The sequence below is a fragment of the Chaetura pelagica genome, unplaced genomic scaffold (assembly GCF_000747805.2).
Source record: "Chaetura pelagica isolate M959 unplaced genomic scaffold, ChaPel_1.0 scaffold69, whole genome shotgun sequence".
NCBI lineage: Eukaryota > Metazoa > Chordata > Aves > Apodiformes > Apodidae > Chaetura > Chaetura pelagica.
This window is the reverse complement of record NW_009970724.1, coordinates 11003843-11026260: the sequence shown is the minus strand read 5'-3', so window position 1 is coordinate 11026260 and position 22418 is coordinate 11003843. Positions and strand designations below refer to the sequence as shown.

General features: G+C 34.5%; 1 protein-coding gene across 1 annotated transcript in view; it reads left to right on the top strand.

The window, feature by feature from the left end:
- CDC14A (cell division cycle 14A) overlaps positions 1–22418 on the top strand; it is a 56830-nt gene that overhangs the window by 30670 nt on the left and 3742 nt on the right. The window contains exons 6-15 of the mRNA XM_010006659.1: positions 234–300; positions 2422–2484; positions 5550–5637; positions 7680–7910; positions 10421–10559; positions 13098–13251; positions 15539–15654; positions 16124–16171; positions 17785–17913; positions 18834–19150. Coding sequence (XP_010004961.1) covers positions 234–300; positions 2422–2484; positions 5550–5637; positions 7680–7910; positions 10421–10559; positions 13098–13251; positions 15539–15654; positions 16124–16171; positions 17785–17913; positions 18834–19150 — 1352 coding nt within the window. The remainder of the gene's footprint in view (positions 1–233; positions 301–2421; positions 2485–5549; positions 5638–7679; positions 7911–10420; positions 10560–13097; positions 13252–15538; positions 15655–16123; positions 16172–17784; positions 17914–18833; positions 19151–22418) is intronic.

Below are 22418 nucleotides of genomic sequence, written 5' to 3'. Positions count from 1 at the left end.
AAAATATGCATTTGAAATAATTTGCAATATTTAACTACATTTACACTGAGCTATATCTTTGGTAGGGGAATGCTTTAGCATGAACAAGCTTCTGAAAAGATTTCTTCAAACCTCAATTCAGATTTCTCAGATAGGATCGGGTAACTTGATGATGCTCTGTGTGCTGCTACCTTTGCCCCAATTCCTAAAGTAATTATATATATATAATAAATTAATTTTTATTAAATCTATAGGGATGCTTCATTTGGGAACAGCACATACAATCTTACGATCTTGGACTGTTTGCAGGGAGTAAATAAGGTAATAACACTTTTCCTTAGCAAAACAGATTTAAATTTACGTCTAAAATGTGAAAATACATTAGAAAATCTGGTTTGAAAGCAAAATGTGTGTGAATTAGTAGTATGATGTCATGAAGCCTAAGTTACTGAGGGCTGTGTTTGAATAGTGACAATGGCAGAAGGTTACACTTTTACCTGGCTGCTTTTACCTTGGACAGTTTTCTGAACTTCACCTTGTGAATCGCAATGTGCAAATGCACCAGGCTGGCTGGGGGCAGTTCTTAACAGTGTGAGGCAGTGTACTAGGTCTGCTAACAGATCATTTGGTAAAAAAGAATAACATAGGTTGATAAATCAAGCAAGACACCTAGATATACTGTGATTTAATCTGAGCAGCTTTTGCATGTAATTGGCAACAACTTTTCCACAGAACACTTGGTTCAGTATCTGACAAAAATTTTCAGAATTTTTTAAAAAAATGATGAAAATGTATGTATCTTACTAGTGTTGTGATGTTAACCCTGGTCCTGGGGATTATTAAGCTCCAATATTGTTTTTTTCTTGAAATGTTACATCATGTCTTAATTGGCTACCTGGTATGTAGTATATACTCCATACTATAAGCAAAGATTAAATTTTGTTCATCATTTCCCAGTAGTCTTAATGAAGGGAGCAGGCTATATGAACAGTTCTGTACAGACACTTCACAGACTTATTTATAGTTCTCAGAAGTATGGCAAAACAAGTGTTTCTTAAAAACTGAAAAAAGAGAGATCGAGCTTAACATTTTTAGTTTTGTGGAGGTGGGAAAGAAGCTGTCAGTTAAGAGCAAGACTGTAATTTGTGTGACATTCTACGGATCCTGAAGCTCTCTGAAGCAGTCAGTGCAGTCACTGCAAGTTATCTGCAACAAACTTGTTAAAAGGACTAAGAATAAATTATCCTCCTTTGTTCCCATAGAACTTATTATTGAATTTTTGTCCAGTTTGCCTACAGAGGTAAAAGCACGTAGAGCAGAAACTGTAGGCCTTAATCTAAAGTAAAATTTTAATCTACCTGGGTAAATTTAGTGTTTGCATGCATGTATATTGTACACATATAATTCAGTAAGCCCACAAGTTCTGGAGTACATCCAGCCATGCCTAAAAGAAATACATTTTTCAAAATCAGCTGTTCAGACAAATCTCTCAGTATCTTAGATTTCTTGACAGGTCTGGTCATGGAGCATATGCTGTCTATAGCAAAGCTATTTTAGTTTTGTCTGTATGTAGCAAATAATGGTGGACTGATTGTTTTTAAAATCATAGATCTGTGCTGTGTTTTTTTTCACACTTTAATCCCAGAATATTGTGTAATAGCTATACTTCTCTAAGTGCAGTAGACTCAATATAAATATATGCTGAAGAATTATTTCGTACCTATTTCTTAGAATAAATTTGGGCTATTCTTTACACATGTAATTGTTTTCAATAAGATATTGTACACAAATATTGAGTACAAAATTGGCATATTTAATAAAGTAGTAATGAAATACAAAGCTTGACTTCTTTCAATCCTGTGATAAATGCTGGCTGGTCAGTGAATTGAACTTCATTCTATCAGTGGGATGTTCATTAAAAACAATAAAATGCAGATTATACACAGTACTGTATTCTGTATATGTCATTTTGCCTGGGTATTATGGTGATAAAATCAGAGTATCATATTAAATACAGAAAATCATTAAACTCATAATGTTCTATATTTTGTTGTGTCCAACTGCATTACATGTATTCAGCATAGAAATAATTGAGTGTATGACAAAAAGGGAATTGCCTTTTAATTTGTCAACTGCCTTATGGGGAAAAAAAAAACAATGCAGTGGGGAGAATCAATTTTATTATTTAAGTGATATGCAACAACCTTATGTCCCATCATGATGTCTTTGAAGGGGAAATAATAAGCCTGACATACTTTAGTAATATTGTTGTTTTTTGTTGTCTGTGTTGTTAATCTGTGCAAAATGTAGTGTTGTCTTACATAGAGGCTTCAATAAGACCAAAGCACATTTAGTGATATAGTTTTAATTCTCAAAAACATTATTTAAAAATGGGTTTATATGTTATATTTCAGAATAAACTGACACCTTGTTGCCTTTTAGGCTTTGCAGCATGGATTTTTTGACTTTAAGACATTTGATGTGGATGAATATGAACACTATGAGGTTTGTACATTTAATAAGTTACATACATTTAGTTTACTTAAAATAAATTAAACTCTACAGTATCCCACAAAACGTGCTGGAAACTCATTTTTATTCAAGTAAAACCCAGTGTTCATATGTCAAGTATGCACATCCAAGCCTGTAAGTTGTATGTGAAAAACATGCCAGATGAATATCCTTGCAACTGCATAATAAGTTTGCTGTTTTCTTGTAGCCTTTTTGGCTTCTGGGATGTCTTTCATGCTTTCCCAGCCTTCGTCCAGGTTATGATTCTAGGTCACTCAGCTGACCCACAGAAATATTCTTCTTTCAACACTTGTTGAGCTGCTTCCTGGATCAAATATATGCTAAATTTGTTATAGCCACATAGATTGACCACATTAGAGGTATTTTAGTAAGGATGCATTATGTGGAGATGCTAGTAATGAAAATACATCCCAAATACTTCCCTAATCGAGTTCCAGAAAGCTAGCAGATGTCATTCATTGTTCTGCTAGCTTTCTTACAACTCCAAGAAGCAGATATTCTGGATAACTCTAGATGCTTCTAGGACTTTTTTCAGTAACATACACACTTTTTTCTACTAGTAGTAGACAGTTACCACAAGTTATATTGCTGTCTGTGCTGTACCTGTGAACTGGGCTGCATGCAGAGGAAATCACAGGCATAGAGGTGTATATACATCTGGTCCAGAATAGTTTCATGGTATTTATCAACCACTTTACACACTCAAGGGGGAAAAGGTTTTTTACTGAAGTCAGTAAAAACCATGTAGTATTATTGGACCTTGTTTCTGCAGTTGCACTGGTTAAGGAGAAAGATACATAAAGTAGAGGTGGACTAAATATTTCAGTCTTTTTAGATCTGTTACCTTATTGTAGCCATTACTGGCCCCCCAGCCCCTCTCTTGCAATTTTCAGAAAACTTAGAAATAATGAGAAGAAATTTGCTCAGTCTGGAAATGTCCATTTTAAAATATATTATCTGAAGTTAGATGTTTCTAATATTAACCAAGTTTTAGGGATAATAGCTTCTGAATCTCTAACATTTCACAGAATCACAAAATTCATCATGGTTGGAAAAGACCACTAAGATCACAAAGTCTGATTGTCCACCCAAGAGGAGTGGAAAAAACATTTGTGTATCTCACTTGTTTTATAAGTAAGAAGGTATGGGTTTCCCAGTATATGTATTAAATACCTACAACAATAGAAAATGCTTTATAAAAAGAGGGTAAGCTCAGGAGAGGAAGACACAATGGGAAAAACTTAATTTACAACACAAATCTATACAGTAGGTCTTGGCTGCAATAGGCACACTGTAACATATAGCTATTCATAAAACTTAAAAGCATTTGTAGAAGGATTTCTGTGTACTACAATGTTCCATAATTATTAGATTGAGAAATTGGTATAAATTAGCAAAATTAAATTAAGAGTAATTAATATTTAAGGTATGCCAGTGCTACTTTTTTGCTTACTCTGTGTACAAAAGGAAGATGTTTGTTCTAAAACCAAATTATGCTTATGTATTAGGAATCTGTGTGTATAATAGGGGTTAATCTGCCTGACAGAAGTATTAAAATAATTGGCCAAAGCTATCCTGTTCTCCTCTTTAATGTTTAACATTATTTTAGTTTGTGAAGACTGTGTGTAAGTAATTGATGTTTAAAGTATCCTGTGCACTGTCTGAATTTAAGAATCAAGAACTTGGAATACTTCTTAATTTGTTGTCCATTTTTTGGTATGTCTTCTATTGTTTTATGCATCATGGTCAGCTCTGTTTGTTTAGATATGTCTTGTGCGATATTTCTAGAACTTTAAATGTTCCAAGATTTTCAGTGTTACATCTTCAAATGTGTAATTATGTGAAGAGAAGTTGCATACAACTTAAAGGAAACAGACTAAAGGGAATTCTAAGTCATTGTCATAGTTCTTCCATCTTACCACATTATCAAGGCTGCTAATTTCCCTTTTGTTGGACTACATGTAAAAATACTTAAATTATATTTTTAAATAATGTCTGCATGTTGTATTGAATATATATACACATGCAGATTGGTTAAAATTTAAATTATTCACAAAACCTATGTAACTATAAAGAGCTACTTAATTCACAACTGAAACTGGTAATAGAAATATAAAAATACTTCTAATGTATTAAACAGGATTTCTTTGGTAATAGGGTAGAGGTGCTACAATGTAGACATTGCAGTCTGTGATACAAATCTGGGAGTGTGAGGAGTCCTGACTTGGCACTAAGATTGATTCAGAAGTCCTTATGCAACCTTGTTAACTTACAGGAGTTGTCACAGTCTGAGGACATTTGGAGCAAGCCTAATGGGCTTTGCTAAGCAAACAGTTGGTGAATTGATTACAGTAACATCCATTATCACGATCTTTCACTCATTAGGATGTTTTGATTTGCTGAGAGCTAAAAACACAGGCTTAATAATTCAGTTGAACTTAAAAGTCATGCTGAGAATAACTGCATTGCCAAATGAGGAATGACCATTCATCAATTAAAAAAAAGGAAAAAATTAGCAACTTTAAGTATTTCCAAAGAAGCTTCCAGTTCTGGCACTGACTGATTTTGACATTTTCATTTAAAAGTTAGCAAGAAATGCTAAACATCAAAGTTTGAAAGTGTTTGGTTTTATTTTTTAATTTAGTCTTGTTATTTGATTTATGCTTTGCTTCTGTGATTACTGGCTCATCAAGAGATTACATGAGTATGTAAATTCCAGTTTCTGCAGGGGAAGGGTAATTGGTTTTGAATTTGTTTTCTGTGTATTGGGTTTTTTTAGCCAGTGCTGTACAGGGAAGCATTTTTCCATATTATTTGATTAAAGCATACAAGAATGGTGGTGTTTGTCAGTGTTTTTATAAGCAGGTTATTTTGTTTTGTTAAGATTTCTAAGAAGCAGTGTATGACTAGTTTGTTCCTTATAGGTAAGCTAGTTAAGTGTTTTATTTTAATGCAGCAAGAACATAGTAAAAAGTAAAATAAAATGAAATCTGTATGTACAGATAACAAAATGCTTTTCTCTCCTGAAACTTTTGTAGCGAGTAGAAAATGGTGACTTCAACTGGATCATTCCAGGAAAATTTCTGGCATTTAGTGGACCACACCCGAAAAGCAAACTTGAAAATGGTATGGTGTATATTTTAATGCTATTCTATAATATTTTTTTCCAGCATCTTAAGCTGTCACAGCAAATGAGCAGAAGATACTAAAGATTTTATAGACCAATTTTTATCTTCAAAAATAATCATGGAGTAAATATTTTATATGCAATCATCACGATTAATTCCGAAGTTTTTTTGAATTCTTCTTTACTAGGAAAATTCTAATTCTTCTACCAGTCAGTCAGTGAGTTCAGTTCAGTGACAAAGTGCCTGACAAATTTGGATCCCTTACTTTTATTCCTAACACCTGGTACGATAAATGTGAAGAATTAAAGTTGGGTCGCATAAAGCATAGGAGACTGTATTAAGAATCTTATAACAAAGGCCAGGAAAGACTAGAAAAATAACTTTGCCTTTACTACTTAAGATTCTTGGGATAATGGTAAGAACTTGTGTGATTCTGATGGAATAAAATAGAGAAACTTGACTAACAGAGGGAAAGGAGAGATTTGGTCCAGCTAAAAGGAAGATCAATCATTTAAAAACTACAATCAGATTTCTGCTGAATTTTACTTTATTCTTTGTGCCATGTCACTTGGTTTCTGTGAGCATGAATTTTATTTTTTCCCCCACTTCTCTCTCGTGTGCCTTTATGACTGGAATTCTGCTAATTGCATAGTATCCACTGAAGACTTAAACAAAATCCAGGGAGAAAATAATTAGGTTGGTTTGGGTTTCTTCTCCCAATCACTATTCCAGTACCTTCTTCCAGAATTTTCAAAAATTACTTCTGTGGTTCCATAGGACTTGGAAAACTGGTGTTTTATTTTTAACATGTATATAACTGAAAACTAGTAAATTAAAATCTATTTATGAGACTACAAATAAGCCTCACGCAGGTGAGTGTAAGTACATATTACAAAGTTACTTTTTTTTAATATTGTGACTCTAATTTCCTTTACTAATGCAGATATGACTTGTGGAAAAGACCCCTGTTTTGTGATGAAGCTGTTGGACTTAATTTGAACAGGAATAACAATTCTGGAGATAATCTAGTAAATTTGATTAATTACAGACTTCCTGAGTTTTGTGGTAGCTGTCATTCTTGAGTTTTGTTTAGAAGACTTAATTGTTAATGAAAAAGAAACAACTACATTTTCCATACATACATCATACAGATGTGTGCATGTGCGCACAATCCCTCGTGCCCTCCTCGACAGGGAATGTCTATTTGTTGAAAGTGTCCTTAACAGCTGTGGTGTGTTTGGTCTCTGCTCTCCCTCCCTGCCTCCTTGTCCTCAACTAGAGGATCCTTTTGTCTCTCAGCTGAATAAAAGCACTGAAGCTTTTTACTTCATGGTGGAATAATATTTCTGGTGCTAATTTATCCTTTTCACTGTTTTCTTGTCCACAGCATAGATCACCAATCTATTTTTCCTCATAAACACAGTGTTTTCTCTTAAAGTATGTTCTTATTCTTTGACCTGCAGCTTGAGTGTAAAGAGCTGTTCTGAAGTACTGAATTTGTGTATGTGCCTCACTTTATATGAAAGGGGGCTTACAGAAAAGCTAGGGAGTGACTTTTCAGCAGAGAGGGCAGTGATAGGACAAGTGGTAATGGTTTTAAACTGAAAGAGGGGAGATTTAGGTTAGACATCAGGAAAAAATTCTTCACCATGAGGGTAGTAAGGCACTGCGAGTAGGTTGCCCAGGCTTTGTGCAGCCTGGTGTAGTGTGGGGTGTCCCTGCTCACAGCAGGGAGATTGGAACCTGATGGTCTTCAAGGTCCTGTCCAACCTTAACTTTTCTATGAATCTATAAAACCCTACTTATAGAGGGGAATGGGCTAAACAAGAGACAGTTTGATCCTTTAATTATAGTGGTCTTCATGAGTATTTTCTAAAATTCTAAAATACTACTTTACATGTTTATTCTGAATAAAATAAAGCATTTTCAGTATTAACATGTTTATAATAATTCAAAAAAAGGTTTTGGGGGCAATTTTGATTACCAGGCCTTTGGACTTCACCTGTGACCTTAAATACTCACTGCTTTATGTTTTTGTAGGTTATCCTCTTCATGCACCTGAAGCCTACTTTCCCTATTTCAAGAAACATAATGTCACATCAATCATAAGACTAAACAAAAAAATCTATGAGGCAAAACGCTTTACTGATGCTGGTTTTGAGCATTATGACCTGTTCTTCATAGATGGAAGCACACCAAGTGACAGTATAGTTCAGAGGTTCCTGAACATCTGTGAAAATGCTGATGGTGCCATTGCTGTACATTGTAAAGGTATATGCACTTATTTCTCAGAGCAAGGTTCAAAATACATGTAAATCCATAGAGTTTATTCCAGAAATAAAGCATTTTAAAATAGCACTTCACTTTCTGGATGTGAAAGTAATACTGCTTTATGACAAATATTTGTTGTTTTCATGTGCATACCAAGTTCTTTCATCCTACACTACTGCTTACAGTAACTGATGATCTGTTGTTCATTGTTGTTTTTCTTAATCTCTTGAAAGGCATGAATTTTAGTTGATGGAGATTTCTGTTTTGCATTATGCTTTCAAAGCCTTGTGATAATTGGCTAGGAAATGCAAAAGATTGAAAAGTTTTCTTTGTGGTTTTGGACTGTTCTACATTTTTCTGTGGAGCATGACTTCAAGTTAATGTGAGTTATTGTGATACCAGCATTTCAAACCAGCCTATTTCAGCAAATCAGCCAGAAAAAAGCACACAACATGCTTAGTCAAGAACTATTAACAAAGGCTTTGAAGGGTTTCAACTTGATTTATGTTTAGAGCTGTGTAAGGACATTGTGAAGACAAATGTCTTGCTGATCTGAAACAATAGTGCTATTCATAATTTTTCCATGAAAAATAAACATGCATATGAGAGATAAATAAGATTATTTGCTAACAAGTTTTTACTGTGGCTAGAACCCAGAAATTCTAGCATTAATAAGCTAGACATCTACTAATTGACTAAACAAGAGTATAAATTATTGATTAGCAGGAGTAGGTTGTTATTCTCCAGGCTTAGTTGCTAAAGGAACAAAATAAACTTTTCTAGTGACTTAGATATGCAGTTGCTAAACTGAACTATTTTTTATCTTTCATCTGACCATTTACTGTTAAGCAAACCAACAGTCTAATTTTTTAGGTTTTTACACCCTTCTGAATAAGTCTATACAAAGCTAAATGACCAGTTAATTCAGAGTTAGTTATCTGTAGTTCTACCCTTATTGCAGAAGTATTCTAAGTACTGCTTCTACAGTAGAAACTGCTTGTCCCAGAAGTTATAGAATGCTTTTTCCACAGCAACCCTTTGCATAGGAGGTTCAAGGTGAATATCCGAGAAAATTTTTTTACTGTGAGAGTGACAGAGCACTGGAACAGACTGCCCAGGGAGGTTGTGGAGTCTCCCTCACTGGAGACACTCAAAACCCACCTGGATGAGTTCCTGTGTGATGTACTCTAGGTGACCCTGCTCTGGCAGGGGGGTTGGACTAGATGATCTCTCGAGGTCCCTTCCAGCCCCTAAGATTCTATGATTCTATGATTAGTTTATAGAATAGAAGGAACTTAGAGAAGAGAACTGATGTGTCAGTGATGTATGCAGTTGGTAAATGATACCTGCAATTTTCAGAGGCAGTTTTCTTGTGCAGATATATGTGTAGTGTAGTACTTGGCTACCTGTTTGCATGTTGCATTCCTTTTGCATTTAAAAAAACCCTCAAAACCAAAACTCCAAGCCAAAAACTTTCTCTCTAACAATACTTCCTTTTTTAAAATTATTGTTCAGAGCTAGTCTTCAATATACAGTTACGGAATGTCACTATTTGTGAACTTCTAACTTCATCCTTTTACCTGAATCATCTTAACTTTTTAGAAAGTCACAGTAAGATTTAGTTATTGGGTAAATGTAAAGAGTTTGTAGTCGTGTATAGAATTGTCAGCAAGGATGCCTGGCTGCTTTGAGCACTTCCATTTAGGTAGCTGTTGGTGCATAAAAATAGCCGGCCACTGTAAATTGCAGATACAGTTATTGTGGGAAAATAAGGTTTAATTGGGGAGACGCTTTATTATAGATAAGACAGATGGCTAGAAAGATATTAATTCTTACTCTGTAGTTCAAGAGTTGTCTGGTAGTAAAAGCTAGTTTTTCTTTCTCAATCTCCCCTTAAAACCAGGGTTAGTTTGTGATTTCAGGAGCAAAAAGTTATTTTAAGCTATTGATAATAAAAAAATATATGCTGGTCAACATTCATTGCTTTTTATATAGATAGTGCAGTTTTACAGGTTGGTTTCACAATAAAACTGATTCAAAAAGAAAAAGCCACTGGCTGAGAAGACAGATGCTGATATCTTTTGATGTGCACATGTATTTGCATGTGTTTGGACCTTGATTTGTAAAGTATCTGTGTTGGCCTGTGAAAGGTACTTTGCTTTTGTTTTTTACAGGTTTAATGATTTTGAACTTTGTATCCAACTCAGTCACAGCTTTTTAAACATATCAGCCTCTTTTTTTTTAAAAAAAAGAAAACTTAAATAGAATTGTACAAGTGCCAAGAGTGATCACAATTACATGTGTTCTTAAATGCTGTTAACTTTTTATAAGTATGATTTGTTCTTATATATATAGCAGTTATAAATGGGAACTGAATTAGAGATTCTTTCTTCAAATATTAAAGTGGCAAATAATATTGCAAAAAAGTCTTGTATCCCATACTTCAATTTGATTATTATGAAGTGTTCATGGCTTTGTGTGTGAATGTTGATATTTTTTTGTTTCTGTAGCTGGCCTGGGGAGAACAGGAACATTAATTGCCTGTTACATAATGAAACATTACAAGTTCACACATGCTGAAGCCATTGCTTGGATAAGAATATGTCGGCCAGGCTCTATAATAGGACCCCAGCAACACTTCTTGGAAGAGTATGTATACCTTCTTTTTTCTAAGAATCATCTGCTTCTCTACATCTTTATCCATCTTGCGCTATTTATAGGATCTACTGATGTCATATATTATTGCCTGTTGCAATACATTTAAGGTTAGTTAATTTGGGATTGAAACTGAACACACTTAGTAGCAATTGTCTTACCTGGAGTGCTATGCATTTTGTTATCCTAAGGGGCAGAGGGTCTCAAGAATCTGCAGATTTGTGTTCTGTGAGATTTTGGAGTTAAATGTGTTAGAAGTGTAAAGTCCAGATGTGGACAAAAGATAAAATCAACAATAAAAATATTAAAATATTAACATAGAAAGGATAGACTTGATGTATAGCCTGTGATGACATTTAAAATTAAGATAGTATAATTGATAAAGTTTTTTCTTCTTTGTAACTAGATATTAAATAAGTGTGGGGTGGATACCGTATGATATGTCATATTCCTAGCACAGTATATGCAGGATGTTTGACCCTGACTGGATGTGGCTGGCAAAATTGCACTGGTTTCACTGATGTGTGTGCCAAGTTAAATTTCATAGTGGTTTGTACATTGCACATTTACTGTTATAGTGGTTATGCTAGTCTTTCTTGATACCACAATGATATTTAGCTGAAGACATTTTCACTGTTTTGAGAAAAAGACATTTTGAGGAAAATTTGTCTCTTTTTCGAAAAAAAGAATGTAACAGCTCTGCTGGATACTGCGTAAATACCATACATCATGCGCTGACCTTGCACCCAAAAATACATAGGATATCAGAGAGAAAGGAGTATTACTGTAATTCATAAGAGAAATTGAGCATGAATGAGAATTCCTGTTTATTTTCCAGTGCAACGGAATGGGCACTCCTTATTTGCGACGTGGCCCACTGTTATTCAAAATACTGTGAATCACACACTTTCACAAACCACAGGTGCTTGCTGAAGGCAGATTAAACTTCTGCACCCAGGGCTGATGCTTGCCTGATATACTCTTAAAAAATAGCTTCCACAATAGAGCAAAACTGAGGGAGAAAGGTGGTAGGTAGTGTGATTTAGTAAGAGCTGTTTACTTGAAAGATAGGAAAATCAGAGCCTACGTCTTTTCTGCAGTGGCATATAAATACTTAGTTTGATTCTATAGATAGGCAAAAATCCTTCAGAATTTTTTCATTATTGCTTATTCATAGTTATTCATAGCTACAAGCTGTCGTATTGTTCAGAAAGAATTTTCTGTTGTCCTAATGGCAATAGAATAGATAGGTGTTTCGACTATCAGAAAAAATTCAAGCAATGTCACCAGTAGTGTCAAAATGGGATAGAGAAAGAAGGAACTATTGTCAGTTACATCATTCTAATATAACATACTTTGCCCTTAGGACTGTTAAGTTGCATCTGGCAAAAAGGTAAAATCTTGCAGCTTTGATCTGCCAGCCTTGATAGATGTCAAAGCTCCATATCTTAAGTTCCTTGAGGCTCAATGAGGGAGTTGGAGTAGTGTTTTTGTAGAGACCCTCCCACCCAAGTACATATCCAATCATTTTGCTACTGTTAATGCAATTATCCTTACAAGATTTCAAAAGTATTTAAATTCAAACGTTTTCTAGGCTATTTCTGTTAGGTGGATAGGTGGTGCTCCTTTTCCCTCCACTCCCTCCTTTTCCCTTATGTTTTCTTAGGACATGGTGAAAATATTCTGGAACTTCTTACCTTCTTCATTTATTATTGAGCAGGTTTAAGCAGTTGACTCAGACTACTTGGCTCTTAGCCACAAGATTTTTGTTTCCAAACAAAGAACAGTTTCCAGTGATTAAATTCCTCATTCTTCCTTTTCTTCTGTTCAGTGTAGGAATTTAATTTTGTTACAATAATATGTAATAAGATCTCAGTTAATTGGATGAAACTAGCTTGACAAGTTACCCAGCAGACTTCCTCATTGAGGGACAATGCAGTCTCATCAACAAAAGCCTGCTTAGCCCATATACATTGTAGCAATTCAGTAATTTATTTTTAACCACCTGTCTGAAGGATATAATCTTTCATTTTCTGAAAATAGACTTGAGTCCTGTTCAACTTCACATGACTATGACCACTTCTACTGTGCAAATCAGCTGTAGTTTTCCTGCCCAATACGTATACACAAAACTCACGCTAGTAAGAAATTAGAATATGTTGTATCATCATTTATTTAAAGCATTATTTTATATGAATTTGTGTTTTAAAAGCTTTGAAATTCCTGTTACAAATTCCTGTTGGTTAATTTATTTTCACAATAGGATTCTTGAAAAATGAAGTTTTAGTACCTGTGGTATTTCTGTGGTAGGTACAGACTTCTTTGGTGATTTCAGGGGAGTGGGGGGAATTGTTGTTTTAACGATGGAAATTACATGAGTGTTTTTTTCCTGATAGAAATTCAAATATTTTTTGTGACATGAAGATGTACAGAAGATTTAAATGTTGGCAATCTGTAAGAGTAAGATGTTTTTGTATTGTTTATATGTATGCAGATTTGTTTCTATGAATCGATTTGTTTTGTATCCTAAAGGAAGCAAGCAATGTTATGGCTGGAGGGAGATCTCATCCGATCAAAGCAGAAACAAGTAGTTGATGGAAACATTAATAGAGTTCTTTGTGGCTTGAATGACATTTCTATCAGTGACAGCATGAATGAAGTACAAGACTTGGATCAGTACAGGGAGGTAAGAGTTCATAGGGAAAATTTCAAACAAGCAGAGATGGAGCTGATCTTTTAATAATTAGCTATAGCTAAATTTTAGTTGGTTGTTTTTAGGCTTATATTAGTACTAGATTGCTTTTCCACACAATTTTTGGGGGGTTATAATTAGAACAAACTTCTTTAAAAAAGAGAAAACCTTAGGTTATATTTAAAACTGTTACAGATAATTTCAAGTCTTTCAGGGTCTTCAGTTGTTTGTTGGAGAATGGAGGGGAAAAAAATCAGTTTTCCTCCTGAAGCCTATTTATTCAAAGGTTCTAGCTGATTTCTAGCTAATTATGTATGAGATGTCCATCCCTTTATCACAGTGTTATGTATTACTGACATGATGTGTACATTTAGGGTATGGACCTTAAAATTATTTATTGGAAGCATAGGCATGAAGCATAAGCTAAAGTAAACATCCTTCTGCTTCTGGACTAGTAAAAAAATAAATCTGAACTTTAGTTTCCTACAGTATCTGTGAGAAGCAGTTTAGAGGAACAATGTATTGGATTTATCCTGTCTTAGATCTCTAATAACTTAAAAGCTTTTATGTTGCTGACAGAATCCTTTACTTGGTGTAAAAGACCAGGGGCACCTTCTTCAGGTAGTTATGATAAATTAAACTAAGCATCATAATGTGGATGCGCACCTTGAATGCATTTTTATAAAGGTACTGTTTTTCTTTTGGAAGTTAAATTTGTGGCTTGGAATATGTAAAGGTAAATATCTAGATTATTAATTTGGTAACACAATACTGTGTAGAGGTGATCTTGCATGCCTAGTGAAAACAGCTGTCACATAACCACATGTTTAAAAGTAATGTTTTTGCATCTGAGCTACTACTACAACTTTGCTTCCAGTGTTCCAGGCAACTTACTTGCAGGTAACTCAACTACCTGTACACTGTGTAGCATCTTATGTGGAGATTAACAATACAAATTCACAGTGCTGCTTTTTTCTACTATAACTGTCTCTGTAATATACTAATTTCAGTTTTTTACGTATGTCATATTAAAGCTGTTTAACATTCAGTTTTCAAGACATTTTAACTTACCTCTCTATCTCTGTGGATATTTGGTTATATTTCAAGGCCTCATTATACTAGGATCTTTAGAAGCTCAACACAAAGTAATGTCCCAGAAATGCATACGGTCTAAGAATCAGAGGTTGGAACATCTACATGTAATAACTGTTGGGCAAGTAAAGACAGTGAAACAAAATGTATCAGCATTGATGCTGAATGGCAAGTAACAGTGGCCTGGCATATAATCTTCAATGAAATCTAGCTAAAATATTTATATTTTCCTGTAATTGATGCAATACTTGGACCACTACACCATTTTATTTACTTACATTTTATTACTTCTGCTGTCAATGTTTCATCTTGGTTAGTGACAGAAAGGATTGTTCTGTTTTATGCAGAACAGTGAGGTCACTTAGGCACAATAGGAATAGCACTAATACAAATACTTGGTCTGAGGTCAAATGAATCGTAATTGGTCTAAAGTTTTTTTTTCCTTTGGCAATTAAAAAAAATCTCAGATCTCTTTGCTTTGTAACTTTCATACTTCTCTGCTTAATAATTAGGTCTTAGAAAAGTCTGTTTTGTGCCTACAAATAGGCATTTAAACAGTGTTGGCCTACACTTCTAATTATTAGAGTTTATAATATTTTCTAAAGCTAGAAGAAGTAGGATAAAACTCTGAAATCTGTTCATCTTATACTCCTGCTTAAGTTATTACTAAGTTGTCATAGGGAATTCTTTTCAAAACTGTTGTTCTAGAGGTCAGGAGAATTTTTCATTTTTAAAAAAATATTTGGAAAGTTGACTTCTAGCTCTTCTTGAAGGACACACAACTTTAGCTAAGTTTCTTCCTCAACTTATGCATATCACAAAATTGTGTTACTGCTTCCCTTCCACACTGATTATAACTTTAGAAATGGTTATGGAGCAAGGAGTTGGAGTGTAAGTTCTATAAAAGCAAACTTCTTCAAAGTAAATAAATGCCAGTGTTAGACTCGAGCATCCTGAACTGACTTTGAGGTCAGATCCTGCAAAAAGCTTCTCTGTGTGTGCATTTGGGCAGTGACACGTGGAATTTACCGGAATTATGCCGAGTCAGAATAGTGTTCTGTGTATGCAGAAAACTGTAGATTAGCCTGTTAAACTATAATCATTGTGAAGGAGATGTTAAATACTTTGGAACTACACTACTCCTGAGAATTTTATACATTTCCTAGTTTGCATACTTTGTGTTTCCCAGAATGATTTTGAAGACAAAGCAGGTGTGGAAGGTCAGAATGGCATGACACAGGGAGATAAGCTTAATGCCTTAAAAAGTCGGAGACGTACGTGTTCTGCTACAACTGGAGCTCTGAGGTAATTTAATTTTGGGGTAATTTGCAAATTTAAATTTAGTCCATGGTGGCCATGCTTAAAGCAGTGGTGCTACTTTTACCACCTCCTGTGGTGGAAATGGAAGTATATATCTAGTTGCAGATTTGGTTTATTCATTTCTATTCAGAATATCTACTCAGCATGTAGAAGTATGTCTATGTAGAATTCTAAAACTTAGGTCTCAAAATATTCTTCAGTGAACTTGGTTATCTTTCTGTAATTGATTTCTGTATTTATTGTATAAATTTTTCATTTTATGGAACTAATAAAAACTTTGGAAATAAACCTGAAGTACCTCTCTGTTAGCTGTAAATTAAAATAATGGTTGGCAATAATTCTTAACTCTTGCTAGTCTTCTACTTCAGAGCCAGTATGAGACATGCAGGTGTGCTTTGGGAGAGGGGAAAGGCTTTTTATCCTTTGATAAAGATTTCTGCTTTTGTTTCTTCAGGCTGCAAGACATGAAACTGCACACCAGGTCAATATCACAACCTTTCAGGTATTGACTTGAAAATTACAGTTTTACATGTACACCACTCAGGTCTTAAATTTTCAGTGTTTTGAATTATACTTGTCACATCAGTTGATCAGCAATTTCAGATTTCTGAGAAATGGCAGGGAACAAACTTTTCTAATCACCTGCAGATACGGGGGAATGGACAGAGGGGTATAGCTGTACTTCAGAGATATGTTGAATTCTTAATAAGAAACTAGCACATATAAGTAATTTCCTCAGTCACATTTTCTCATATCTATGCTGTTTTGCAATGAAGGATAATTAGTTAACTCATAACCACCTTCTCTGTAAAATTAAATACTTCTCTCAAAAGCCTAAGTTGGCTGCATATTGTTTGCATATCACAATTTTCATCAGGTGTATTGTGGTAGATGAACTAGAGGTATTACTTAGTGGACATATTCAGTACTTTTTTTAGATTATGTACCAGATAGACTGAGTTTTAGTAACTTCTTGTATTTTATTCCAGGGTCCTCACTGTACTCACCACAGACTTTGTTCAGACAATAAAGCCAATAGTTTATTCTTATTTTCTAAGCGTTTATTTTATTTATGACCTGTACTAATCTTAAATCCATACTGACAATGCCCTCCCCTCCCAAAGAAAATAAAACATAGCGTGGAAGTTGACATAATTTTAAAAGTTCTAAGAATGGAAGAATTGAGTCTTTTGGGTTTGTAACCATTGCATCCTAAACACAACATAGAAGACAAAATAATCTGTCATTATAAAGTGTTCATATTGAAAAGAATACATTATTTTCCATTTTGTGACAAGCTGGATTTTTGAGATGGGTTACTCCAGATATCTAACCTTGATGTCTTGATTACCCTTTCTTGGTGTAGAATTAAATCTACTTCTGCTTAGTGTCATTCCTTGTATGGTTGTAGCTTGTACCCAAGATCTTTAATCCTTTAAGAGCTGATCATTATAATGTCCCCTAGTCTAAGGATGGAGAGAATTTCATAATACTGTGATACATACTATTTGTTTATTAGTTTTTATTAAATTATTATGGACAGCTATATGATAGCTTTTTTAGTGGTCCAGTGTATTGTACTTACCACTCATAATCAAAGTGTGAAGAATTTGGTCATTAGGATTCGCAGCCTGGAAAGAGCTGTGTGTTCTGTGCAACTTTGTTAAAATGGTCTTGCTGTCATTTGGAAGGGATGATGTTCTCATGAAAACTAGAGTTGTTTTTTTTCTACTCGTACTAGCTTTATAAGCACAAAAGGAATTTTTTTCTTAAACTTACAATATTTAAAATTTATAATCAAATTTACAGTAAATTTTATACAAAATGGACAAGTAACCTTCACAAATTAACAAGGTGAAAAGCAGCCTATAAGTGTACAATATGGTACAGCAGGAGAAAAACTTGGGAGTGGGATATTTGAGAAGAATTTTTTTTAAGATACTTGAAAATAGGCAAAATGTTTAATCTTTGCTGTTGAGTTCTCGGTACTCAGACTTGAGCAATCCCACTTTTTAAAATACCAGTTTATGTGTTGAGAGAGGATATGTGTTTCTGAGATATATATTCTAGTTATAAAAAATCTTGCTTCTCACTAAACCTCTGTATTCCTTTTAGACTGAATTCTTCAGGTAGCACAGAAGGATCCATGTCTCCTCTGAAGGCCTCCAAAGTGATGGCAATTAATTCACCGTCTGCAGAAAGAATAAGCAGATTTTCCACATCCTCAGGCTCTAATCTTAAAAGGTTTTTTTCTTATTACTATTTTGGTACAAGTATTTACTGTATACTACAATGGTTTTCAGCACATATGCAGTCTGCGACACGCTTGCTGTTCTTGGGTGTAAGAAGGCTTAAAGTTACTTACAAAGGGATTTGCTGTACACTAGTCGAACATTAGTTGCCTGCAGATTTAAAAAGCAATCAAAACCCAAAACCTGTACTACTGGTATGAGAGTTTTGGGATTATATCAAGTCAGAAACCATATTACGTTGCTGAGGTTTGTGAGGTTGATTTTTTTTTTTAACTCGTCAGTTTTTAGAAGTTTTGCAGGTATTCCCACAAGTTATTATTAATCTCAGAAGAACACTGAGTGGTAGTTAATACAGTTTTTATTAATCTTTTATTTATTATATTTAATTCCATTATTACTATTGTACTAAGTAACTATGCATGTTAAATTAAATTTAGAATGATTGATGCTTTTTTAATACTCTAGACACAAATATTTACTTGAACAAATGAACTAACTTAGAGATATTTCAGGACACCCTATTTTTATTCTCAAATTTTATCATATTACTTCTTGGTTACAGAAGTAGTATGGTTCAAGAAACAGAAGAGGAGTTCTTAAACTGTAACATGTCCACAGAGTACTCCAATGTAGATCAGCCATTGCCTAAACCTTTGAACACAATCTCCTGCATGTGCCTGTGGTTTGACAAGTGAAAGCCATGGTAGTGATTGAATAAACGAAGTTTGGGAACTCCTGACAAAGAATTCTGGTTTTCATTATCTGAGAGCTAGAAGATGAACCTGAGTGTAAACACAAATTATTTCAGAATTATCTATGCTATCCATGTATTGTCTTCTGATTTGACATTTTTTGTGTATATCTGTACATACCTGTGTATATTTTTTTTCCCCGCATGTGTTTTCCATTCAGCGTTTCCATAAACTCCAGACTAGCCAGTTCTCTAGGGAACCTGTATGCTGCTTCAGATGATGATGAGAGCAAAAGGACATCATTGTCCACTAGGACAGGTCTTTCTGTAAGCCAAATCTCCAGCCACTTGAATGGCAGCTTGCAGCTGCCTCACAGAAATAACCATGAACTGAACAACAACTTATACAACAGAAACAGCAGTAGTGGCAACAACCTGAGCAGCCAAACCAGTTTTCACAGCGCCGTGACAGATGAGTACTCATCAGCCTTCCTTTATGGGCCTTACAACTCCTCCAGCACGATACCAGAGTCAATGAATTCCTGTAAGTTCATAGTCACAACAGCACTTTCAGGCATCTGACCAATGCTTACCTTCTGTGAGCAAAACTGTCGCAAAAAAATCTTGACTCTGCATAATTCTCTGGCTTCCTTTACTGTTTCTGAACAGCACCTTTGTCTCTTAGCTTTTAAGTAATTATCACTTCATCTGGGTTGTTTTTTCTCCCATCTCTTTCAAGCATCTAGATCATGGAGGGTTCATTAAATCAGTCCTCAACTTAAACTAACATCTCTTCTGATATCTCTATTTATGGACCTTCTTATCCTTTAGGGTTTTTATTTCAAATTATCTATAACACAGTTTATAACCTTATTAGATATTTTAATATTCATGCAGTAACATATTTAAATAAGCCTTTGTATGTATCATACTAAATGTAAGGTACAGCAGTCTTAAAGATAGAGCTTATTTGAAAGATGAGTCCATTTGACTTGAAATCCTCTCACACCAAATGTGAAAAGTATTTTAGTTCAAGATATTTCTTTTTTCTTGGGCTTTTTTTGTGCCCTTTTTCTATATGAGAGTCTGTATAGAGAGGATGCACAGATAAATTAATGGAACTTGAAAGTTATGAGACACAGAATGCAGGGAAGAGAGACTAGGGAAATTTCAGTATTGAAATCAGAAATAACTTCAGCTGTTTTAGGGAAAAATCAGTATTTACTACTACAAATCTAAAAACAATTTAAAATACCTGATTTCCAAAGATTTTATATTCTACTAATTATAAAAAGCATTGTAGTGTTTTTAATAGGATATGTTGCCCACAATTGATTGAGCCTGTCAGCCTCTGTTCAGTAGTACTGACACTTCAGATATTTTTTTTTTTCAGGTGCTGGAAATAAAACTACCGTCATATAAAATTAACTTCAGAATATTACACAATTCTTTTCTGTTTCCTTGCCACTGATAAACTGTTTCAGTGTAGAAAAAGTTTGTGTTATATCTGCTGCTGGTTTTGAGTGTGTGAGTCTTAAAACAGCTAATACACACACAGCCTGTAACTAGGATGTCAGGTGAAAAGATCAGTTATGGGTTGTGGTCTCTGTTTTCTGAAGAAGTGGGGAATTTACCCTCTTGTTATCAGTTAGTACCTGGCACTGCTTACAGTTCTGAAGCCATGTGTTTATAGCTTTCTGAGGATAGGTGATAGGAAATAAATTGCATGGTTTTATCTGCTACATGCAATTGAGATAACTATATATAAACTGAGATTTTTTTGAAATTATAGAAACCATCCCAGTTTTCTTATGATAAAACCAGTTCTAGAGTAAGAGATCTGTTGTAGTTTAAGTAACTAATTTAGCTTAATCCCTCCAGGTTTAGAGATGAGGAGAGAGGTGAATAGCTGTATAGCAAGCTGAGGGTGTTTGATTAGAGACACATCCATGAGTCTTTTATTTGTTCATGAATGCTGATGGTTCTGGAAAGTCAGCCTTTTTAGGTGTTCCCAGTCTTTTATCTAACATGCCTACAGAACTTCAGTCCTCAGGAGGACTAGAGAGGCTTCAGGTGAGTGTACTGGAACAAAAGTCAATACACCAACAATGGCAGAGAGCAATCACTGAAAAACTAAGTGGTAAAGTGTCTGATTTTTTTTTTTCCTCACCTTCAATATTGAATCGTATTTATTGAAGCAATTCTTTGGAAGATCAACCCATTCCCATTCTTTTCTGTTGTACCTTCTGGAAAAATTATTCTGCCAACATCAATTCTTACGTTTTTTTCCATACTCTAGCTACAGCTGCATTTCATGCATTAAGTATGCAAACCTACATGGAGAGCCCTAAGGGAAAGAAATGCCTTCTAACTGTAATGTACATAAGCTAACTTTGTTCACAGTAGGCCAAAAGTTACAAGAGTAACAAATGATAATATAAACCTTTACAGAAGCTATCAGTGCATTTCCTCAAACAGCTGAAAAGTTTGAATGAAAATGTAAAATCTAAGAACTGTCATCTCCTTTGGAAAGGTACCGTACTTTCATCCTAAAAGTTATTTTTACCAACAAAAGCAAAGTTAGTGGGCTTTATTCCATAAGCATAGGCTAAGAAATTAATGTTTGACACTTTGTTTTTTATTTATGTGTAAATATTTACAGAATTCTAGCTTAGCAATGTATTTCTGTTTAATCTTGTTGAACCCTCAGGGTTCATTCAACCTAATAGAATTTACACCAAAATTCCCCACATACCTGTGGGAAGAGGGGCTGGGTTTACAATATAACTGTTTCTTCTAGTGTTGTAGATAAGGGTGACTAAAATACTTTAGGAAAAGGGAGAAAAGCAAAGGATGTTGGTTATTGCTTGATTTAAGGAAAAGAGAAAATCATAAACGTGGGAACAGCCATCTTGACTTCCGAGAGGGACTGTCAGGATGTAACCTTTGAATGATTCTTGGCTTTATATAATTTGTTGATTAGGAGCAGAGGTTATACACAGTCAATGTAGCAACATATTTAAATTACATTCTATATCCAGTCTTCTCTGGACAAGTGAGGTAAGAGGAAAAGGATTTTATGTATTGTGATGTGAGAAGCAGCATTCTTAGAAAAATTCAAATTATATGTAGTAAAATACAAGTTTGACTTACCTGCAAAGTAATCTTTTTTCAATATAATAATGGTTAAACTGCTTTTTTGCCATCAAGACTTGTATTGTAGTCCAATGTTTTGCATCCCTTGTTTTTTTGTTTGGTGGTTGTTTGGGTTTTTTTACTTCTTTTTTTTATGTGTAACTCTGCATTTGAGTCTATAAAAGCATCATAGGGTTTGGGTGTTTTTTACCCACTTCGTAATGAGACTAATTTACCAACCAAGGAAGATTGTTTTGTCTTACCACTTCAAACACTGACATCCAGCTATTTTGCTTTTGGATGATACTCACCAGTGGTCCTAAGCTCATGAGCAAAACGCAGAGTAGCATCAAGCCTTAACACCAAGTCTAGCATTTGGTTTAATGACTTCCACTTCACTGTTTTAGATGCTGACTTGGAAGTCTTGTCAGCCAAATCTTAACTCTTGTACATGGCACTTTTTTTCTACTTGGAGCACATCGGATAATGAATCTGACAGCAGTCTATTACATACACTGTTTATTCATTTAAATTATCTTCATCAAAGAGCTCTTGAATGATATGAATTCTATTCACCTTATTAGCAGAATCTCACTTACCTGAGTTAGACATCAAGTTAACCATCTGTGACCATATAGGTTTTCTATTTAAGAAAATAATAACTTTTTTTT